The sequence below is a fragment of the Ornithorhynchus anatinus genome, chromosome 4 (assembly GCF_004115215.2).
Source record: "Ornithorhynchus anatinus isolate Pmale09 chromosome 4, mOrnAna1.pri.v4, whole genome shotgun sequence".
Taxonomy (NCBI): domain Eukaryota; kingdom Metazoa; phylum Chordata; class Mammalia; order Monotremata; family Ornithorhynchidae; genus Ornithorhynchus; species Ornithorhynchus anatinus.
In genome coordinates, this window is record NC_041731.1 from 36,681,001 (window position 1) to 36,705,250 (window position 24,250).

Sequence of the window (24,250 nt, forward strand, 5' to 3'; positions counted from 1 at the left end):
CAGCGCTTGGCACACAGTAAGCGCTTAACAATAATAATGTTGGTATTTGTTAAGCGCTTACTATGTGCCGAGCACTGTTCTAAGCGCTGGGGGAGACACGGGAATCAAGTTGTCCCACATGGGGTTCACAGTCTTCATCCCCATTTTACAGATGAGGTAACTGAGGCACCGAGAAGTTAAGTGACTTGCCCAGAGTCACACAGCTGACAAGTGGCCGAGCCGGGATTCAAACCCATGACCTCTGACTCCAAAGCCCGTGCTCTTTCCACTGAGCCACGCTGCTTAACAAATACCGTCGTTATTATGATTGCTATGCAAGCCAGGTCCCCGGGGCGTTGAGATGCCCCCTTGCTTGGAGAACAGCGCTTGGCACATAGTAAGCGCTTAACAAATGCCATCATCATTATTATTATTCTAAAATGGGGATGAAGCCTGTGAGCCCCACATGGGAAGGCAGCATGGCTCAGTGGAAAGAGCCTGGGCTTGGGAGTCAGAGGTCATGAGTTCGAATCCCGGCTCGGCCACTTGTCAGCTGTGTGACTGTGGGCGAGTCACTTAATTTCTCTGTGCCTCCGTTACCTCATCTGTAAAATGGGGATTAACTGTGAGCCTCACGTGGGACAGCCTGATTACCCTGTATCTATCCCAGCGCTTAGAACAGTGCTCGGCACATAGTAAGCGCTTAACAAACACCAACACCGTATCCTCCCCAGCTCTTAGCACATAGTAAGCGCTTAACCAATGCCATCCTAATTACTGTAAAATGGGGATGAAGCCTGTGAGCCCCACGTGCGACAACCCGATGATCTCGTATCCTCCTGAGCGCTTAGAACATAGTAAGTGCTTAACCAATGCCATCGTTCTTATGACTGGCACGAAAGCTGGGTCCCCGGGGCGTCGAGACGCCCCCTCGCTTGGAGAACAGCGCTTGGCACATAGTAAGCGCTTAACCAATGCCATCATCATTATTATCAAACGGGGATGAAGCCCGTGAGCCCCAGGTGGGCCAACCCGATGCCCCCGTCTCCTCCCCAGCGCTTAGCACATAGTAAGCGCTTAACCCAATGCCATCCTTATTATCAAACGGGGATAAAGCCCGTGAGCTCCAGGTGGGCCAAGCCGATGCCCCCGTCTCCTCCCCAGCGCTTAGCACCTAGTGAGCGCTTAACCAATGCCATCCTTATTACTGTCAAATGGGGATGAAGCCCGGGAGCCCCACGTGGGTCAACCCGATGCCCCCGTCTCCTCAGCGCCTAGCACATAGTAAGCGCTTAACCCAATGCCATCCTTATTATCAAACGGGGATGAAGCCCGTGAGCTCCAGGTGGGCCAACCCAATGACCTCGTCTCCTCCCCAACGCTTAGCACATAGTAAGCGCTTAACCCAATGCCATCCTCATTATTATCAAACGGGGATGAAGGGGGGGAGCCCCAGGTGGGCCAAGCCGATGACCTCATCTCCTACGCAATGCTTAGCACATAGTAAGCGCTTAACCCAATGCCATCCTCATTATTATCAAACGGGGATGAAGGGGGGGAGCCCCAGGTGGGCCAACCCGATGACCTCGTCTCCTCCCCAGCGCTTAGCACATAGTAAGCGATTAACCAATGCCATCCTCATTATCAATCGGGGATGAAGGGGGAGAGCCCCAGGTGGGCCAAGCCGATGACCTCATCTCCTACGCAATGCTTAGCACATAGTAAGCGCTTAACCCAATGCCATCCTCATTATTATCAAACGGGGATGAAGCCCGTGAGCCCCAGGTGGGCCAACCCGATGACCTCGTCTCCTCCCCAGCGCTTAGCACATAGTAAGCGATTAACCAATGCCATCCTCATTATCAATCGGGGATGAAGGGGGAGAGCCCCAGGTGGGCCAACCCGATGACCTCGTCTCCTCCCCAGCGCTTAGCACATAGTAAGCGATTAACCAATGCCACCCTTATTATCAATCGGGGATGAAGGGGGAGAGCCCCAGGTGGGCCAAGCCGATGACCTCATCTCCTACACAACGCTTAGCACATAGTAAGCGCTTAACCCAATGCCATCCTCATGATTATCAAACGGGGATGAAGGGGGGGAGCCCCAGGTGGGCCAACCCGATGACCCCGTCTCCTCCCCAACGCTTAGCACCTAGTAAGCGCTTAACCCAATGCCACCCTTATTATCAAACGGGGATGAAGCCCGTGAACTGCAGGTGGGCCAACCCAATGACCTCGTCTCCTCCCCAACGCTTAGCACATAGTAAGCGCTTAACCAATGCCATCCTCATGATTATCAAACGGGGATGAAGGGGGGGAGCCCCAGGTGGGCCAACCCGATGACCCCGTCTCCTCCCCAACGCTTAGCCCAGAGTAAGCGCTTAACCCAATGCCATCCTCACGATCATCAAACGGGGATGAAGAGGGGGAGCCCCAGGCGGGCCGACCCGAAGACCTCGCCTGCTCCCCAGCGCTCGGCCCCGTGTCAGCGGCTTGGGGATGAGGATGGGCAAAGGCGGGGGGTGTCGGGGGGCTGCAGCGGGGCTCACCTCGAGGCGGGGCAGGTCGGGGTCCAGCTGGGTGAAGCTGTGCAGCACGACGGGGCAGCTGTCGGCGGCGGCCACCTCCAGGCGCACGGCGTCCCACAGGCTGCGGCTCCGCCGGCTCCCGGGGAACATGGTCTCCGCCGAGCCGCCCGCCGCCTCATGCTGCGCCCGCGGACCCGGGGACGCGGCCACCGGACACTCCTCGGACCGCATGAGCTGCACCATCCGGGCCGCCCCGCGGACCCGAGGAGGGGCGGAGGCTTCAGCCCCGCCGCCAACGAGCGGCCCCGAGCCCCCGGAGGCTCGGCATGGCCGGGGAGCGCCGACCTCGCCGAGGAGGGGAGCTCAGACTGCAGCTCAGACTGCAAGAGAGGGACCGCGGCGCCAAGTGGAGCTCAAGCCGGAGCTCGGGGCTGGACCACCGGCTGGATTACGGAGCTCGGACGGCGGGACGGACCGGATCAAGGAGCGCGCAGCTCGGCCTGGAGGACGGAGCTCAAACTGGAGTACAAACTGGAGGACGGACCGGATTAAGGAGCGCGGAGCTCAAGCTGCAGCTCGGGCTGCACGGCAGAGCGCCCAGCTCGGGCTGGAGGACGGACTGGATTGCGGAGCGCGCAGCTCGGACTGGACTAAGGAGCTCAAACTGGAGGACGGACTGGAGTGCGGGGCGGAGCTTGCAGCTCGGACTGGAGTATGGAGCTCAAACTGGAGGACGGACCGGAGTGCGGAGCGGAGTAAGGAGCGCGCAGCTCCAACTGGAGCTCGGGCTGCACGGCAGAGCGCCCAGCTCAAGCTGGAGGACGGATTGGAGTACGGACCGGAGCGCGGAGCTCAGGCTGCAGCGCGGAGCGGAGCGCGGAAGGGAGCTCAACCTGGAGCTCCGGCTGGAGTGCGGACCGGATTGCGGAGCTCAAGGTGGAGCGCGGAGCGCAGCTCCCACTGAACCGCGGGCTGGAGCGCACACTGGAATACGGAGCGGAGCTCAGGCTGCAGCGCGGCCCGGAGCAGGGACTGACGACGGAGGAGGAGGAAGAGGGGGAGGAGGAGAAGGGGAAAAAGGAGGAGGAGGAGGAGGAGAAAAAGGAGGAGGAGAAAAAGGAGGAGGAGGAGGAGGAGAAAAAGGAGGAGGAGGAGGAGGAGGAGAAAGAGGAGGAGGAGGAGGAGAAAGAGGAGGAGGAGGAGGAGAAAAAGGAGGAGGAGGAGGAGGAGGAGGAGGAGAAAAGGAGGAGGAGGAGGAGAAGAGGAGGAGGAGAAAAAGGAGGAGGAGGAGGAGAAAAAGGAGGAGGAGGAGAAAAAGGAGGAGGAGGAGGAGGCGGCAGGGCCGAGGGGAAGCCAAAACCCGGTTTGGATCCACAGGAGCTGGAAGGGAAGTGGCTAGTGGCCGGTCGGAGCGTGCAAGAACTGGGAGGTGGCACGGAAGATCATCATAATAATGGCGATGGGATTTGTGAAGCGCTTACTCTGTGCCCAGCGCCGCTCTAACCGCTGGGGAGGATACAGGGTGATCAGGTTGTCCCCCATGGGGCTCACAGTCTTCATCCCCATTTTACAGATGAGGGAACTGAGGCCCAGAGAATAATAATCATGTTGGTATTTGTTAAGCGCTTACTGTGTGCGGAGCACTGTTCTAAGCGGTGGGGGAGATACAGGGGCATCAGGTTGTCCCACGTGAGGCTCACAGTCTTCTTCCCCTTTTTACAGATGAGGGAACTGAGGCACAGAGAAGTTAAGTGGCTTGCCCACAGTCACAGAGCTGACAAGTGGCAGAGCCGGAATTCGAACCCATGACCTCTGACTCCCAACCCCGGGCTCTTTCCGCTGAGCCACGCTAAGTGAAGTGACTTGCCCAAAGTCACTCAGCTGACGAGCGGCGGAGCTGGGATTTGAACTCATGACCTCTGAATCCCCAGCCCGTGCTCTTTCCACCGAGACACATTGGGACGGAGGCAGGTTTTGTGCCTCCGTTCCCTCATTCATTCATTCACTAGTATTTATTGAGCGCTTACTTTGTGCAGAGCACTGTACTAAGCGCTTGGAATGGACAGTTCGCCAACAGATAGAGACAGTCCCTGCCCATCGGGAACATGGAGATTAAAACTGCGAGTCCCGTGGGGGACAGGGATTCTGTCCAACCTGATCGCCTTGTACCTATCGCAGCGATTAGAACAGTGCCCGGCACATAGTAAGTGCTTAACAGATACCACAAATATTATTATTATTATTATTACTCTAGAAAGTGCTTAATACCATTTAAGAAAAAGAGGCGAGGGAGATAAAAAAAAGGATGGGGGAGAGAGGAAAAGAGAGTTTTGTTGGGCACGTACTATGTGCCAAGCACTGTTCTAAGCGGTGGGGGAGAGACAGGGGCATCAGGTTGGATACAGTGTATATCCCATATGGGGCTCACAGCTTTAATCTCCATTTTCAAGATGAGGGTATATCGAGGCACAGAGAAGTTAAGTGACTTGCCCAAGGTCCCCCAGCAGACATGTGGCAGAGACAGAATTAGAACTCAGGTCCTTTGACTCCCAAGTCTGTGCTCTTTCCACAAGGCCATGCCAACTTCTCCAAGTTGGCTTGAGGAGGGGAAGGAGAGCAGTTGCTGAACCTTTCCCACTTCAGAACAGGCAAGGGAGCACGATGCAGGAATGCTCTCATTCATTTAAAGATTCCTCAGAGCTGCTGGGACTCCAGTCTTCAGCAGCCGGTGAAGGCAAGTGTGTGTGGCCAGCAGAATGAATCAATGTTATTTATTGAGCACTTACTGTGCGCAGAGCACTATACTAAGCACTTGGGAGAGTACAACCCGACAATACGAGGCTTCAAGGCTGTCCCTCACCTTGCCCCCTCCTACCTCTCCTCCCTTCTCTCTTTCTACCGCCCACCCCGCACGCTCCGCTCCTACACCGCCCACCTCCTCACCGTCCCTCGGTCTCGCCCGTCCCACCGTCGACCCCCGGGCCACGTCCTCCCGCGGTCCCGGAACGCCCTCCCTCCTCCCCTCCGCCAAACTGATTCTCTTCCCCTCTTCAAAACCCTACTTACAGCTCACCTCCTCCGAGAGGCCTTCCCAGACCGAGCTCCCCTTCTCCCTCTACTCCCTCTACTCCCTCTACCACCCCCCTTCACCTCTCCGCAGCTAAACCCTCTCTTCCCCCCATTTCCCTCTGCTCCTCCCCCTCTCCCTTCCCCTCCCCTCGGCACTGTCCTCGTCCGCTCAACTGTATATATCTTCATTACCCTATTTATTTTAATGAGATGTTCATCCCCTCGATTCTATTTATTGCCATTGTTCTTGTCTGTCCGTCTCCACCCATTAGACCGTAAGCCCGTCAGAGGGCAGGGACTGTCTCTATCTGTTAGCGATTTGTACATTCCAAGCGCTTAGTACAGTGCTCTGCACATAGTAAGCGCTCAATAAATACTATTGAATGAATGAAGGAATGAACATTCCCTGCCCATAACAAGGTTCGGATCAGTTCTGGTTCAGTTTGGGACTGAATTGGCCACTAGTGCTGGATCTTCTCTTTGATGGGAGATTTCTAGCCAGTGTAAGGCTTTCACAGTGCTCGAGGAACCCTCGGGCCCTTTTTCAGCTCTGGTCGCATCTCCATCCAGGCTGCAGGTGCAGGCTTTCTGCTAACAAGCGGGCCCTGGGGTGGAATCGAACTACAGAATCCCTCCACAGCCTCCACTTAGCAAAAGAGCCCAGGCTGACTGCATCATCCGGTCCGCAAGAGGAGACACGAGTTAGGAGCGGCCATCATTCAGCCGAAGGTAGACTGGAGAACAAAATCCTACTGCCCTAACTCTTGGCACAGCCCCCTCTTCTAAAGCAGCAGTGGCTGTTGAATAATAATTATTATGGCATTTGTTAAGCGCTTACTATGTGCAGAGCACTGTTCTAAGCGCTGGGGTAGATACAGGGTAATCAGATTGTCCCACGTGGGCTCACACTTTTTTTTGTAATCCCCGTTTTTACAGATGAGGTAACTGAGGCACAGTGAAGTGACTTGCCCAAGGTCATACAGCAGATAAGTGGCGGAGCTGAGATTAGAACAGACGACCTCCGACTCCCAAGCCCCGGCTCTTCCCGCTAAGCCACGCTGTTTCCCAAGCCTAATTCAATGTCCCCCCCCCCCCGGAATCTACTCCTCCCTTGGCTGAAGATCTTGAACTTAACCCCAAAGTGAATCCTGGTGGGCGGTGGGAATGTGAAGCTGGAGACCATTCTCTCTCTGCCACAGGTGTCCTCGGAAGGTTAATCGGGGCCCAGACCAGAGAAAGCGGCCAGGAGATGAAGCGGAGTCCCTTAAGTGACAGGAATCTGGGGTGCTCCCCACTGGCCGAAGAACTTCAGCTGGGTACGGGGAGGGAGAGAGAGAAACTCGCTACCAGAGCAGATGCTGCAATTTGATCCTTTGGTCCGGAGAGGGGCAGCTAATGTTTCAGAGATGAGGCTTTTCAAGATAAAGTGAAGGGGACTGGCAGAGGGAGGGAGAGAGTGGCGGGTGTGCTTTCTGAGGCATCCTCCCTCCGTTTCCTCGCCTGGAGGGTGTGAGGGCGTCTGGGTGGTGACCTGGGCCAGAGACCTCAGCAGAGAAAGAGTTAACCTTGCTAAGCCTGTAGAACAGAAGCCGAACCTTTCCCCAGCAAACAATCCCTCTCCCCATCCAGCCCAGGGGAGACCAACCTTGAGGAGGACGGCAAAGAATTGGCCCTTCAGGATAATAATAAACGCAGTCAGTTTACTTAGTACCATTTCCCTGCGAACGCCGAACCTCTTCACTCAACTATCTCAATGGGACTCGAAGAGAGGGGCAAGAGGGGTCACCTCCTTTTTCTAAATGGGCAAACTGAGGCCCAGATAAGTGGCTTCCCCCAAGGTCACTTAGCCAAGGGAGTTCAAGGCCTGGAGATCTTATTATTATTAGATCTTGTCTTTAACTCCTCATTCAAGGGATACCTCTGTTCTATTCAACTTCTCTTTATGCTCTTAGTTCCCCCACCGGTCTAGGAGCCTGGAGGCCTCACCTGATCCATGAAGAGGGTTTGGCAGGTGGTGGAGCCAAACCCCTGATCAGTAAGTGGATTTGGCAGCAGCTGGGTGGAAACCAGTGCGAGAAACCTCCTGCGAAACACTGGGACTTTGGTTACCACATTGCAGGTCCTGGGACCTTTAAGACCTTTCTCTCAGGAGGGAGGGTCAACCCCCTAATTCTGCATAGCCCTGGGCAGCCCTTAGATTGTCCTCAAAAGGAAACCAGACTCCTTTCAGCTCTGTCCACGCACCAGGAGGACACCAAACTCACCAACAGAGCTGTCGCCTCCTCCCTCTCCCCTGCTCAGAGACCCTGGGCCGCTTTCTTCTCTGAGAAGTGATGCAGGCAGCCATCTAATCTAGCCAGGAAGGTTCCTGAGGGACCGAGCTCCCTGACATGCCAACAGTGAAGTAGCCTGGCCGAGTGGACTGGGAGTCAGAACGTCATGGGTTCTGATCCTGCTTCCACCACTTGTCTGCTGTGTAAACCTGGGCAAGTCACCTGGCCCTCAGTTACCTCATCTGTAAAATGGGGATTGAGACTGTGAGCCCCATGTGGGATAGGGGTTGTCTCCAACCCCATTTGCTTGTATCCACCCCAACACTTAGTACAGCGCCCGGCACATATAAGCTCTTAACAAAAGCCGTAATAACAATTATTATTAATAATAATAATCAATGGCATTTGTTGAGTGCTTACTCTGTGCAGAGCACTGTATTAAGTGCTTGGGAGAGTACAGTAGCATTGGTACTGGTAGTACATGAACCCTGCCCACAAGGACTTTAGAGAATAGAGGGTTTACAGCTAAAGGCATCACCTGCAAATAGTGTCTCCCTCAACTTGAATCTGATTCCCAAGGCCAGCTAGCAGGCCCTGGATAAGGGGAAGGTTCGGATGGTGGAGATGCCGCCGGGATTGACCCTTAAACTTGCAAAGGGCCCGAGGTCTGGTCCCCGTAATCCCGAGCTGGCTGCCATGGAAGCAGAAAGCTTCAAGTGGTTTCAAGAAAGGAGATGGATCCTCACCTCCCGGGCTTGCCCTCCTTAAAGTTAGAACAACAATGACTCTGTGAGCCCTGGAAACGAAACCTCCAAGCTCTAGAATCAGGAAATAACCAAATTTTTAGTAGAAGTGGGACTTCACTTGGATGGGTCTCAACTTCAAAGTGGCTGACCCTATCGGTCTACAAAGCCACTAAGTCATCCCTTCATTTGCGAAGCTCCTGCCCCTTCCTGCTCACTCTGAGAGCTACATCTGTTACCTACGGGAAAAATTCACAAAGGGCGGACCCCCCCAGCCGCAAATTATGTGGAAAGCTGATGTTTTTAAATGCACCGTCTGGAATCTGAATATTTCCCGTCGAACAATCGTTCCCACCGAAAGAGCCAAATCATCCAGGCCAAAGTTTAAAGTTATCTGGGTAATTCACCTGTGAAGACACAGTCCAGTATTAGCTAGCATAGTGCTCGCATCATAGATTCTGACTTCTGGAGGGGGACAGAAGAGTAGAGGAGGGAGAGTTCGCCAGGTGGTCTGCAGAGGGTATAGCTAATTCAGTGTTGTCCATCTTGTCTGAAAGAAACTAGTCTATGCTTCCTCATCTCCTTATCTTCCCTCCCAAGCCCTGTCCTCTTCCTGACTTTCCTGTCACTGTGGACAGTACGACCATCCTTCCCGTCTCTCAAGCCCACAACCTTGGTGTCATCCTTGACTCGGCTCTCTCATTCACCCCACACATACAATCCGTCACCAATGACTGCCGGTCTCACCTTGACAATATCACCAAGATCCGCCCTTTCCTCTCCACCCAAACGGCTATCTATCTTACCGGTACAGGCTCTCATAATATCCCGGCTGGATTATTGTGTCAGCCTTCTCTCTGATCTCCCTTCCTCCTGTCTCTCCCCACTCCAGTCTATTCTTCATTCCGCTGCCTGCATCATCCTCCTGCAGAAATGCTCAGGGCATGTCTCTCCCCTCCTTAAAATCCTCCAGTAGTTGCCTATCCACCTCTGCATGAAACAAAACCTTCTCACTCTGGGCTTCAAGGCTCTCCATCCCCTTGCCCCTTCCTACCTCTCCTCCCTTCTCTCTTTCTACTGCCCACCCCGCACGCTCTGCTCCTCTGCCACTCACCCCCTCACCATCCCCCATTCACGCCTATCCCGCGGTCGACCCCTGGGCCACGTCCTCCCGCTGTCCCGGACGCCCTCCCCCTTCACCTCCGCCAAACTATCTTCCCCTCTTCAAACCCCTACTGAGAGCTCACCTCCTCCAAGAGGCCTTCCCAGACTGAGCTTCCCCTTTTCCCTCTGCTCCCTCTGCTGCCTCTCTGCCCCCCCCTTCACCTCCCCTCAGCTAAGTCCCCTTTCCCCCCTTTCCATCTGCTCTTCCCCCTCTCCCTTCCCCTCCCCTCAGCACTGTGCTCATTTGTATATTTTTTATTACCCTATTTATTTTGTTAATGAGGTGAACATCCCCTTGATTCTCTTTATCGTGATTAAGCTGTCTTGTTTTTGTCCATCTGTCTCCCCCGATTAGACTGTAAGCCCGTCAATGGGCAGGGATTGTCTCTATCTGTTGCCGAATTGTACAATCCAAGCGCTTAGTACAGTGCTCTGCACATAGTAAGCGCTCAATAAATACTATTGAATGAATCTGGGAGAGGTTGGTTCACTGACCCCACAGGATCAATCAATCAATCAGTGGTATTTATTGCGCAGTTACTATACGCAGAGCACTGTACTAAGCACTTGAGAGAGTACAGTAGAGCAATATAACAAACACATTCCCTGCCCACACTGAGCTTAAAATCTAGAGGGGGAGACAGACATTAATATAAAGAAGTAAATTATGGATAGGTACATAAATGCTGAGGGGCTGAAGGGGGAGGTGAATGAAGGGAGCAGATCAGGGTGACAGAAGGGGGTGGGAGAAAAGGAAATGAAGACTTAGTCAGGGTAGGCCTCCTTTCTCTGAGCCCTTCAGAGGGACTTCTAGGATGCTCAGGGCTGAGTCCTCACCTGCCTTAAAAATAATAATAATAATTGTGGTATTTGTTAAGCGCTTACTCTGTGCCAGTCACTGTACTAAGCACTGAGGGGGGCGGGGGGGAATACAAGCGAATCAGGTTGGACATAGTCCCTGTCCCAAATCAGACTCACAGTCTTCATCCCCATTTTATAGATGAGGTGACCGAGGTCCAGAGGAGTGAAGTGACTTCCCCAAGGTCACACAACAGACAAGTGGCAGAGCCAGGATTAGACCCCGTGACCTTCTGACTCCCAGGCTCGTGTTCTAACCACTAGACCATGCTGCTTCTCTTAGCCCTGGGCTTCTGGGGACTCTAGGGCTCTAGCAGTGCAGGGCAGCATGGATCATCACTTCCTGCTCCTTTACAGTTCCCCACTCTCTGGCTCCCCAGAAGTGCCACCAATTCTGCTGTCACCCCTGGCCTTCAGGGACCTGTCGCTCTAGGACAGCAGGCCGGCAGCCAACAGCCAGTGCCCGGGAGCCAAACAAATGGTGTCTCAAGTGGGGAATAGTTTCCGAGGGACAACCCCAGCCTGCAGTCACAATTAGAGTCCCCTGGCCATCCTGTGGCTCTCCCCCAAGCTCCCGTCCTCTCACTGGAAAAGGAGATTCCACAGCCGTTTGGGGGGCCTAAGAGAGGACTGCTTAATCTATGGCTTCCAAAGGCAACACACAAACAAAAGACCATATTGTGTTCCCATCTCCCTTCTCCAAAGAAGAGATGAGTTGGCTGCATGGTGACTCGCAAGGACCTGGAAGTTAGTCAGTCAGTCATATTTATTGAGCGCTTACAGTATGCAGGGCACTGTATTAAGCACTTGGGAGAGTACAATATAACAATAAACGGACACATTCCCTGGCCACAGTGAGCTTACAGTCTAGAGGGGGAAGACAGACATTAATAACTAATTCATTACAAAGATGAACATAAGTGCTTTGGGGCTGGGAGGGGGGATGAATAAAGGGAGCCAGTCAGGGCGACGCAGAAGGGAGTGGGAGAAGAGGAGGGCTTAGTCAAGGAAGTCCTCTTGGAGGAGGCATGCCTTCAATAAGGCTTTGAAGGGTGGGGGAGTAATTATCTGTCAAATATGAGGAGGGAGGGCATTCCAGGCCAGAGGCAGGATGTGGGCGAGAGTTCGGCGGCGAGATAGACGAGATCGAATCACAGTGAGAAGGTTGGCATTAGAAGAGCCAAGTGTGCCGGCTGGGTGGAAGAGAGTCGCGAGTTGAGGTAGGAGTGGGCAAGGCGATTGAGTGCTTTAAAAGGTGGCTCTCCTGCCCCACCTATCTCCCTACCTCAAACATCCAGCTACACCTCTGCTTTGGTTCTGAAACCGCTGTGGCCACGGGTTCTCCCCTTGGGACCCTCTCCGAAGGACCTCACAGGCCATTTAGTCACTGTAAGCTCACTGAGGGCGGGGAACGTGTCGGCCGACTCTGTTGCATTATGCTCTCCCAAGCACTTAGTACAGTGCTCTGCACATAGTTGGGGCTCAATAAATACCATCGATTAGATTTAATCCATCCCCTGTGTCCGGACCAGACCACCTCCTACACCTCCATTTGTAAGGACCTCCGAGCAGCAGTGGATATTTGGGTAAGATGTGCTGATCTCACGGGGCCTTCTCCTTCCCACCCTCGCTTCGGGATCTCTGGGGGGGTTGGGGGTCTTCTCAGAAATCCTCCCGACCCTCTGCCATAATAACAACTGTGGTATTTGTTTAGCTCTTACAAATACAACAGGGCCTGCTGTAAAGGCTGGACGGTTAGCGGCATGGCCGGGATGCCATGCCACATCCCTTCATTCTTTGCTTTGGTGCTGACGTTGATGGCGGCCCCACCCAACAAGGGCTCACACATACCACTGAGGGAGGCCGCCGCATGCCCAAAGCTGCGTGCCCGAAGCTGCATGCCCAAAGCTGCGTGGCCAAGCCCTGACTCGGCTGGCCCGAGCTGGTGTCTGCGGGAACACCCGGGAGGAATGGGACGGGATGGGAAGGGGGAAGGAGCAGAGCCCGGCCCCGCCTTTCAGCCTCAGTGTCCTGCCAAAGCCAGCCAAGGAAACAGGATCCGAGGCTGCCGGGTCTCCAACAGGCCAAGTCAGCAACGCCGGGGAGCGGCGGGGGCGTGTAAACTGAGCCAGGGGAGAGGGCTGGCGTTGACACCGCCCCCGCCCGACCATGCCCCTGCAGGAATGAGCCTGTCTACTCCGCACCTCTCCCCACCAAGTGCCCTTTCCTGAGACACCCACCTCCAACGCTCCAGACGCGGGGAAACTAGAAACGGAACCCTAGCGTTCGAAAAGGAGGGGACGTCTCTGGAGGCCAACCGATCCAGCCCCCTGCCTCGAAGCTGCTCCCTGTGGTGGGGAGGATGGGGAAGGAGGAATCCAAATGGAGATGTAGTGGGAGGGGGTGAGGGGGCAGTCTAAAAAAGCTTGGGCCGTGACCGGCCCCGCTCACCTATCTGTCCTAGACGTCAGTCCTATTTTTAAAGATGGAGATTGCACGTCCTCCTTAAATCTCCTGGACCGGAGTCTAGAGAAAGCAAAACCTTATAGCAAAGTCACAGAAAAAGGCAAGCGTGTAAGTTTGCTCAGTGTCTGTACACCAGCATACGTACTGGTTGTGGTGAGCCGGGTGTGGCGGCACCATTCAGAACGGAGGCTGTGTCGGAGGTTTGTTCTGTTCAGAGCTCGGCACGAGGTGGGTGCCCCGTAGAGGTCCAACACTCCCCCTACTACTCGTAATTCTGGTACTTGTTAAGCGCTTACTATGTGCCAAGCACTGTTCTAAGCCCTGGGGTAGATACAAGTAAATCAGGTTGGACCCCGTCCCTGTCCCACATGGGGCTCCCACTCTCATCCCCACTTTACAGAAGAGGTAACTGAGGCCCAGAGAAGTTAAGTGACTTGCCCAAGGTCACAGCAGGCATGTGGCGGAGTGGAGATTAGAACCCACATCCTTCTGCCTTCTAGGCCCATGCTTTATCCACTAAACCATGCTGCTTCTACCAACCCCGTGCGACTCCTTATTCCCCGCTCCATCCACGGCATCCACCCAAGCCTGTGGCTACTGAAGGGTGTGGGTATGGGTGGGGGGGACTAGAAGGGGAACAGTAGTAACCTTTCCCCATTAACTTCCTTTATTTGACAGGCACCAGGGTCAAATACTGTTACCAGATCTAGGCTTCCCCTCAAAATGAAAAGGATGGTGTGGAAAGGGTGTGTGAGCTCAACCTGCCTTGAAGCTCCCAAATCACTTTCCTGACCACTCTGGCATGCTGCCGTAGCCCACCCCCGGTTCGCTGGACAATTCCCCTAGTCCCAAACCTCCACCCTTGGCCATCCCCAAGGCTCAAGAAACCCAGAGGGGCTGGAGCCTGCAGAGAAGCAAGGCCTCACTCCGTGGAGGAGCCAGCGGACCGACTTCTCAGAGAAGACATGGGGACCCTGTCAAACGATCGTTCGGGCCATCCTTCTGCCCCCATCTACAACTGCATATAACCCATCAGAGTCAGATAGATAAATAAAATAAATAATGGTACTTGTAAGACTCTTACTATGTGCCAAGCACTGGGGTAGTTACAAGTTAATCAGGTTGTCCCTGTCCCACATGGGCCTCACAGTCTAGGTAGGAAGGAGTAGGATTTAATCCTCATTTTACAGATGAGGATTGGCGCAGAGTAGTTAAGTGACTTGCCCAAGTTCACACGGCAGTCACGTGGCGGAGCTGGGATTAGAACCCAGGACCTCTGACTCCAAGGCCTGTGGTCTTTCTACTAGGCCACACTGCTTCCCCGAAACCACAGGAACCTTCTCTGGGATTAAACAACCTTTACAGCTGAGATACAATTTCTCCCGTCTCATCTAAAATAGGGTTAAAGCAAAAAATCAATTCATACTGAATAGGGGTGGAATCAAGTGATTTAAAAGAGCAGCACCACAGAGCTCAGGCCTGGCCAGAGGCTTAATTCTGCCAGCCAAAACGGCTAAAGCAGGAGGGGCACGGACCAGCTCTCCCCCATTCCTAATAATAATTATTACTATTGTGGTATTTGTTAAGCATTTACTTTATGCCAAGTGCTGTACTAAACGCTGAAGTAGATTCAAGATAACGAGGTCAGACGGATACAGTCACTGTCCCACATAAGGCTCACAGACTAAATAGGAGGGGGAACAGCTGTTAAGTCCCGTTTTACAGATGAGGAAACTGAGGCCTAGTGAAGTCTCTTGCTCAAAGTCACATAGGAGGTAAGCGGCGGAGCCAGAATTTGAACGCAGCTCCTCAGCCTCCCAGGCCCGGGCTCTTTCCGCTAGGCCACACTGCTTCCTCGTCCCGGAGCAGAGCGGAGCATTCCGCCCGGAGCCATGCCTGCTCACTGTGGGAGCCGACAGCTGCTGGTTGAGGCAGGCCGGCTGCCTGACACCCAGCAAGGCAGGGCTGGAGCAGCGTCAGAGCCAAGTCCACCCCTTGGCACACATGCCAGAGAGAGGTAGCCCACCCCCTCCGATCCAGTGGCTCAGCACTGAGGGAAAAAAAAAGCACACACTTTGAAATAACTCATCCAGAATGGGGCCACTGGCATATCGTTTACCAGTGACCCTGGGCCACCTTTTTTTCAATCCTGATCTTAAAAACTCCAATCTAAGGTCCTTGAAAAATTGATTCGTCCTACCCAAAGTTACCCAGTGCACTTGGGTTAGACCCAGGATTCAATCCCAGGAGCACGGGCCCCAGAGAGACCTGTTCTTGCCGGGACACCATCACGTAAGAGCTCAGTGTCTTCCTACACTCACTGAGAACTCCTCACCCAGCCACCCCACACAACGTTCTGCCCCCCTCCAGGACTCAGCTCTCAGATCTTGTGAGTCAGAAGGTGCTGGGTGATAACCATCGGCGGAGCTGTTATGTCTTGGAAAGAAGAGGCAAGGCGGGAGAACATTCATTCCCTGAAGGCTCAAGGAGAGACACGTTCGTTCGGTGCTTTATCGGGCTGATAAATCCTGCCCTTGGCCTCCTCGCGGGAGAGGAACAGCCAAGATGTGCTCAGACACACACACACACACGCACGCAACAGGTGCCCGCCCCGAGCTCCGTGTCCCGGGAAGCAGTTGGTGGAGCTATCTTTTTGACTTCTCCTCTTTTAAGACCACAATCAGGCATCAAGATGCCTTTCCTCTCCTTTCCAGAAGTAAACCGTACTTTCCAATCGTTTAGTACAGTGTTCTGCACACAGTAAGCTCTCAATAAATACGATTGAATGAATAAACTGAGTTCATGCATTCATTTCAAATGGAGATGAGGGCAAGGGAGTCGTGGGTTGGGAGGAGCAAAGTCGAATTCCCCACCTTGGGCCTTGCCCCCAAACCAGCCCCGCTGTCCCTCGAGCCGAAACGAAGCAGGCGGTTCCCCCAAGAAACTCACATCAAGGAGCCCCGTCTGTCCCAGCTCCTGTCTCCTTCGGTCCGCTCTGTTGGTCACTGCCCGCCCCCTCGCCAACACCACAGATATGCAGGCAAACAGGCAGGGGGGCACACGGCCCTTCTTCAATTTGCCTTCCGGAGCCGCGGCCCAGGCCGGGCTGGCTTCTCGGCCCATGGGATAGGGGGCGGAGAGGGATCCCCAGCCGCCTGGGCTCCCACGGTGAATGCCTGGGTCGGGTGCTGCCCACAGCGCCTCTGTCCGACTCCCCGGGTGTCACCCAGGCTCTCAATTACCACCCACGCAGCAGGCGGGGCGAGGAATTCCAGCGGGTCCCATGGCTCCGGTCAGCCTGGGGGGCTCAGGGGTGGGGCCCTTCTTCTTCTGCCCTGCTCCCTGAGAAACTCCAGCTCAAGCAGGCACTGAAATACAGCCCAACCCAGGGCCAGGGAGGCGGGAGGGTGGAGAAGTGCTGTGACCAAAGTCCCCAAGGAAGTGTTCTCCCGGATAGGTCCCTCCTGTCTCAACACCCCAGGCCCCCAGATCTCATTCTCACACAGACCAGGGGCAGAGCTGTAACCCGAGTGGCCTCCTGGCCCTTATCCAGAATACTTTCCTGCTGCAGCGACTCCTGCCCAGGTGATTACGTGAACCATCAAATGCAAAGTATTTGGCCCTTCCAAAGCCTCATAGGCCCATAAATTAGGAAGATGGTGCGGAGGAGGAAGGGGGATAGAGGGCGAGCTGGAAATCCAAAATCAATGGGCTCCATTTTGCCAATATAATTCACCTCCAGCACCACTTCCCTGCCCTGCAGAATGGAGATGGAGAAGGTTGGGAAGGTTAGTTCCCCTTTAGGAGTTAGGAAAGGTCCAGCAGCAGGAAGAAAGGATAGGAACACAGGGATCATCTTGTCTCTCTCGCCACTGACCTCTTGTCCTCGCCCTCCCTCCTCTCTCAAACTCCCTCCCCTTCCACATGTAGCAGTCACAGCTCTCCCCGTCTTCAAGGTCCTTCTGAAACTACATCTCTAGGATCTGGGTTCTAATTCCGCTCTGCCACTACTCTGCTGTGTGACCGCGGGCAAGTTGCTTCACTTCTCTGGGTCTTAGTTATGTCATCTGTAAAATGGGGATCAGGACTGCAATCCCCATGTGGGATAGGACTATGTCCAACCTGATTAGCTTGTATCTATGTCGGTGTTTAGTACAGTGCTGGGCACAGAGTAAATGCTCAACAAATACCATAAAAAGAGAAAAATCACTGGATGCTACAACCTGTAGGACTGGGGATAGGGGGAAGCTCGGGTGGGGTTGAGGGGAATAAGATGATGTTAAATCAGATGTCGGGGAGGAGACAACAAGAAATAGGGCCTCGGGCACCTGTGATTTATCAGGAGCAGAGGAAACAGCAACTTTCCCAAAGGCAGGAAGCCAGCAGAAATCTGAGAGAGCCATTTGATGGTAGCACAGATTAAAGGGGAGCTCTTCATCCTGGCACCGAAGCAGCCAAAGGAGGCCTTTGTCTGAAATGGAAGCTCCACGAGTGGCATTTAAAGGAAGGAGTCGACAGAGCTCACAGGAGCTGCGGGGAGTTACTGGGGAGGAAGGATTACGAGGGCAGAGGAGACTGGCAGGCAGTTGAGATGTAGGAAGAGCTGAGCTGAGCATCTCCCTCCTCTTTCCAGCCTTCCTCGACTGGCAGTGCCCAGGAGCAGTGAAACATCTAACGGACTGACAGCAGAAGGAAATAAGAGAGGCTGGGTTGGGGGGAGGTGGCAGAGGATAAGAATAATTCACAAATGTAAGAAGGAACCCCTGGATAAGTGAGAGTGGACTTTCTTTGTAGGTTGGAGGGGGAAGAAGGGGAATGGGTTCAGGCTACATAGTTTGGCCCTCTGTAGAGGGATGCTGTGGCTTAACCTGTTCTCCCCAAAGGTAGCAGATCCCGCTAACTTCTGCTGTGACTATGAACCTTCTCATCCTCCCAAGGCAGCATCTTGGCGAGGTCATGTTGACACCAAGTCGATATGCAGACCCAGGGGAGAGAATTGTCCTCCATTCATTCATTCATTCATTCATTCATTCGTATTTATTGAGCGCTTACTATATGCAGAGCACTGTACTAAGCACTTGAAATGTACAATTCGGCAACAGAGACAATCCCTGCCCAATAAAGGGCTCACAGTCTAAACGGGGGAGACAGACAGCAAAACAGAACAAAACCATGGGACAATCCCCCCTGCTCCCCGCTCCCAAGATGAAGGAAATGGGTATACTGCGGAGGAGATCGAGGAGTATTTATTAAATATTTTCTGTACTCAGTTCTTGGAAAAAACTACAGTTAAGTGTCAGACACTGTTCCTGGCCCTCCATGGACTCAATCCAAGAATAAAGCAGGGAAGGGGTTGGTGATAGACACAAATGGAAAGATGAAACAACAAAAATACAGAAACAACATAAAAGACAAAGACCAATCGATCATATTTATTGAGCGCTTTGTGTGTATTGAAGCATTGTACTAAGCACTTTGGAGAGGTCATGGGTTCGAATCCCAGCTCAGCCACTCGTCAGCTGTGTGACTTTGGGCAAGTCACTTGACTTCTCGGTGCCTCAGTTACCTCGTCTGTAAAATGGGGATTAAGACTGTGAGCCCCACGTGGGACAACCTGATTCCCGTGTGTCTACCCCAGCGCTTAGAACAGTGCTCGGCACATAGTAAGCGCTTAACAAATACCAACATTATTATTATTATTACTATACAAGAGGTTTGGTAAATACGTCCCCTGCCCACAGGGAGTTTAGAGATTAGAGACGAGAGCAGAGTTTAAGTCCGCGGGGTCAAAGAGACCATTTAAGGGGGCTTCCTGAGAGAGTTCAGGAGGAGCTGCAAATATGCTCACCCCAGTTTACTCAGCTGAACACACCATGGGGTGATGCCGACAAGGGGAGAAAGCCACAAAGAAAGGAAACAACGTATCAATAATCAGACCCGCCCTACCCAGAAGGAAAATTGGTTTTCTAAAAACTACCTCGAGAGAAAGGAGAATAGATCTCTACTGATCTCTGACCTCCAGAAAGAAGTAAGTTTATCCTGTCATGTTGCCATGGCAACACCAGCTGTTTGTGACATCCTGGTAGGTAGGAGGGGGAAGGGAGGGGCACAACAACACGCCGCCTCAATTTCCACCCACCTTCTTTCCCTGATCGAACAACGTAAACACTCCTCCCTCACCTGCTAGAGTCACTAGTTCCCATACCTCCTTCTGGCTTCTTCCTCTGGGCTGGGGCAGGAGAAGTTCCGCCGGGCATAGCACTTAGTGCAGTGCTTGGCACATAGTAAGCACATACAAATACCATGTATTAGGGCTGAGACCTGCTGGGAGAGGGGCACCAAGCCCCAGAGAGAAAATGACGGCCTACAAGACCCCAACCAGTTCCGTTTCCACCTGTCCCTCCTCTGGCATTAGCCAACCGAGGCACATGATCATATGGAAAGGAAACAAAACAGTGTCTCAATCGCCACCCCCATATGGCCCCTTGAGAGCCAGACCCGAGTTCTATCATCATTAGTGTCTCCAATTAATATTAATTAAGCATCCACTAGGACCACAGGGCCCATGCTGGGAGCAGGACGTCAGAAACCAGGATCTCCCCGTCCCCATTCCTGGGCTCTAACCACGGAGCCACACTCCTCGGATCGCTATTCCTGCCACGGGGGTCACGTGCCAGCTCTCATACCAGAGACAGGCCGGGCAACCTTGCCTGTCCAGGAGAGAGCAGAGCCTGAGTCATTTGAGGGGCAGGGAACCCCATGGGCAGAGAAGGAATTTTCCCCGAGCAGCCGAGGGCTCTAAGGCCAGCCTGGAGCCCTGAGGAGAGGCCATTCATGAGATAATCCGTTCATATCCTCCTGGATTCCACTGGATTCCACCGGGAAAGCTCTGCCTTCTGAAGCAGGAAGGTTTCTCTAGTAACGCTTTCTGTTTCATTTTCCTTGGCTGCTGGGACCTCCTCGGTTGTCCAAGAGCCAGAGAGGTGGCAGAGTCCAACCAGGGAGGCTGGGGGTGGGAGAGATGGCAGGGGAGGTCAGAAGAAGCCGTGAATAAAAACAAAGGGAAGGATGGGATAACTTCTGATATCGCTTCTAGCCCGAGAATTATCTAGATCAACACCGCCCCTACCCACAGAATGTCTGCTGTGCGACCTTGGGCAAATCACTTAACTTCTCTGTGTCTCGGTTCTCTCCTCTGTAAAATGGGGATTAAGACTTTGAGCTCCATGTGGGAAAGGGACTAAGTCCAACCTGATTAGCTCGTATCTACCCCGGGACTTAGAACAGTACAATGCCATCATCATCATTATTATTATTATATGTCCATATAGACACATACACAAGTCTATGGACACTCCCCCATCCGCACATACACAATTACACGCACAAATGGTTATGGACATTTCCACATAGACACACAAGTGTATGGACACAATTCTTCATCCATAGATACACAATCACACACACAAGTATATGGATATTTCCCTATCTATATTTGCACAATAATATTACACACACACACACACACACACAAACATACACACAAGCATAAGGGCTGATCCACAGATACAAAAGTAATAACTCTCACACACAAAGTATCCTGTTTCTGTTGCTCTTCCCAGAGACGCTCTATCTTGGCACCTAAAATCTGGCCCACTCTGTAGAAAGTAGGAACAGACCAGAAATGGTATTGGAAAGGCCTTCTCCTATCTACTGCCCATCGAGATCCGTCAGAAAGTCACTTCGCTGCCGTTTTTGGTGTGAATCTTAGGTTCTGAGAATTGGGGCAGGGCTTCCCTCCCCTAGTTCCGAGAGTAAATTTGAAGTGTTGGGGACCTCGAGGATGTTTGTCAACACAAACCGGGCTATCACTAGGGGTGATGATTCAAACTGAGAACGCTCAGAGCCGGCTATTTCTTTGCTGGGACATCCTGTACGGGAAACACAAAAGGCCAACGCTAATCAGTTTCACTTCTCCTTCCTTCCCCATCAGCGTCCTGTCCTGCTGAGTCTTGTGAGGGATGGGATGGGGAGGCAGGGAGGAAAGAAGTTGCAAATCCCACTAGCCACTATGCCTGGGCCTTCCAGGGCCCTGAGAAAAAGTGTTTGCCCGCTCCACCTCCCACCCCAATCATCCTTTTTTTTAAAATTTGTTAAATGCTTACTATGTGTCAAGCACTGTTCTAAGCGCTGGGGGAGATACAAATTAATCAGGTCTGACACAGTCCCCGGCCTTCATGGGGCTCATCTAAGTAGGAGGAAGAACAGGCATCGAATCCCCATTTTGCAGTTGAAAAAAATGGGCAGTGAGACTTGCCCAAGATCACACTGCAGACAAGTAGTGGAGCCGGGATTAGAAGCCAGGTCTTCAGGTTCCCAGGTTCGAGCTTTATCTATAATAATAATAATAATAGTAATAAGCCAGAAGTAGCCTGGCTTCTTCCTGACATTTCAAGGTCCCGAGGCCAGTTGTCCGCCTTTATACTGGACAGTGTGGTTCCAGTGCAGAACTGGACCCTCCTGACCGGTTTTTCATCTTTGGTGCAGAGCCACTCCCTGATGTTGCTTCTGCTGAGATGCCGTGCCAGACGTCACAGTGACCTGGGTAGGGAGAAATGCCTGTTATTGGGCAGGGATTGTCTCTATCTGCTGCCGAATTGTATATTCCAAGTGCTTAGTACAGTGCTCTGCACATAGCAAGCGCTCAATAAATACTATTGAATGAAATGCCCCAAGTCTGGGTTCCTCCAGAAAATGGCTTCTGCCATGTCACCATGTCAAGCTACGTGCACAGAGGGCAGGAGTGTCGCAGGGAGGGAATAGCATGTCTAGCACAAGCTGAGAGTTCACATGCACACTGGCACAGCCCCTGCTTCCACCCTCCCTACGAGACAGAGAAGGAGTATGGCCCAGTGGATATACCCTGGGCCTGGGAGTCAGAGGACCTGGGTTCTAATCCTAGATCCTCCACTTGTCTGCTGTGTGATCTTGGGCAAGTCACTTCACTTCTCTGTGCCTTAGTTACCTCATTTGTAAAATGGAGATTAGGACTGTGAGCCCCATGTAGGAGAGGGATGCGTCCAATCTGATTAGATTGTATCTACCCCAGAGTTTAATACAGTGCCTGGCACACAGTAAGCTCAACAGGAACCATAAAAAGGTGCCCGGCTGGCGTTCCCGGGCCCCCCCCCCCCCGAAGAAGGCTATTGTCAGAATCTATGGCAATCGTGGTTGGACAGCTTCTGTGCTCCGGGGAGAAGAAGAGGAGAGAGCTGTCCTTGGAAGATTAGCATCTCCCCTCTTCGTGGAGAGGGTGTAGGGTCACAGATGTGACTCCCCCAGAAGTTGGGCACCTCCTTCCATCACCAGGGAAAACTCCACGGGAGTCTTGAGTATCCCATTTGCATCCCGCTCTGGCCTAAGAGAGAGGCTTCCTTAGCCCAGCCTGAGGAGAATAGTCTTTGGGACCTAGAGGGCAGAGCTTCTATACCCTGCTGCTTTTTGGCATGGAGGAGAGTAGGGGACAGAAACATGACATTATAGCATCAGGCTTCACATGAAGGAGGCCCCAGGACATCGAAAAGCCCTCAACCCACAGAAGAATTAGTCAGGTCCTGATCCTGGGGCCCGACAAAGATGCTTGCTGAGAAGCCTAGAGCATCCGGCTCTATTTCCTTCAGAGGCACTGGCATGGTCCAAGCTCTTCCTTATCTTATCGGGTGTCCTCAGCTCTGGAGACCAAAGTCTGGTCCAGCTCAGGTACTGGGGTTTTAATAATAATAACGATGGTATTTGTTAAGCGCTTACTCTGTGTCAAGCACTGTTCTAAGTACTGGGATAGATACAAGCTAATCAGGTTAGACACAGTCCCTGTCCCACATGGGGATCATAGTCTTAATTCCCATTCTACAGATGAGGGAACTGAGGCACAGAGAAGTGAAGTGACTTGCCCCAAGGTCACATAGCAGTTAAGTGGCGGAGATGGAATTAGAACGCAGGTCCTTCTGACTCTCAGGCCCGTCTATCCGCTATACGGTGTTGCATCCAGCCACACAGGTATAATCCATTTCACATCTACAGCAGCCCACGGGGACAACTGACTACATAAGGATTCCCCTCATACATAAAACTCTGTTCCTGATCCCAGAAGGGAGGCTGGGTGCATTTTAGGGTTAGAACACATTTAGAGCCCACCCTCCTGAGGCTCAACTTTTCAGCCTAGGCTGGGTCAGACCAACTGGGCTAGGAGGTCAACTCAGCCTTCCCTCATCCCCCTTCCTTCACCCCTGAGTTCCAGGAAGCTCCAACACTCCTCCCAAAGGGAGAGAAAGCATCCGGGGGATGCTAGTGGGTCCTTACATGTGGCTCTGAATCTGAGTCTGAGTCTTAGTCTGAGGCCAAACTTTCCGTTTTGTGTGGTATTGCAGAGAAGCACCTTGGCCTATCAAGCAACCAGTTGTGTTTATTGAGCCCTTATTGTGTGCAGAGCACTGTACTAATCAATCAATCAATGGTATTTATTGAGGGCTAATTATGTACAGAACACATAGGAGAGTACAATTCAACAGAATTGGCAGTCATATTCCCTGTCCACGAGTTTATAGTCTAGAGCTGGGGAGAGGGGGGCTAGTAGAAAAAGAATGGGCCTGGAAATCAGGAGCCAAAGGTGCTAATCCCAGTTCCACCACTTTTCTGTTGTGTGACCTTGGGTAAGTCCATTCATTCATTCAATAGTATTTATTGAGCGCTTACTATGTGCAGAGCACTGTACTAAGCGCTTGGAACGAACAAGTCGGTAACAGATAGAGACAGTCCCTGCCCCATGACGGGCTTAGAGTCTTCACTACTCTGGGCCTCAAGGTTCCTTATCTGTAAAATAGGAATTAAATACCTGTTCTCCCTTCCACTTTCCCTGACAGCCCCATGTGGGACAGAGATTGTGTCCAACCTGAATATCTGGAATCTACCCCAGCGCTCAATACACTACTTAGCATATAGTAAGCCCTTAACTATCATTAAGTTGCAGCCTCCCCGCCTTCTTAAATTACAGCACAAAGTCCAAGTCGTTCAGAAAGCCGTCCCTGACTCATCTCTCCTTTTCTCCCATATGACAGAACAATCTGTGATCTGCCCCTCCCTCAACCCATTCCTGGAATTACTGTTTCTAA

General features: G+C 52.8%; 1 protein-coding gene across 5 annotated transcripts in view; it reads right to left on the reverse strand.

Annotated features, from left to right (window-relative positions):
* Positions 1-24,250, reverse strand: part of RALGDS (ral guanine nucleotide dissociation stimulator) — a 91,850-nt gene that overhangs the window by 34,577 nt on the left and 33,023 nt on the right. For 3 of the 5 annotated variants that reach the window (XM_007672781.4, XM_039911780.1, XM_007672779.4), the window contains exon 1: positions 2,531-3,266. The exons of the other annotated variants lie outside the window; for them this stretch is intronic. In XM_007672781.4, the coding sequence (XP_007670971.1) occupies positions 2,531-2,752 (222 nt within the window). In that variant the 5' untranslated portion in view covers positions 2,753-3,266. Of the gene's footprint in view, positions 1-2,530; positions 3,267-24,250 lie in introns of those variants that run through there. 5 annotated transcript variants of the gene reach the window in all.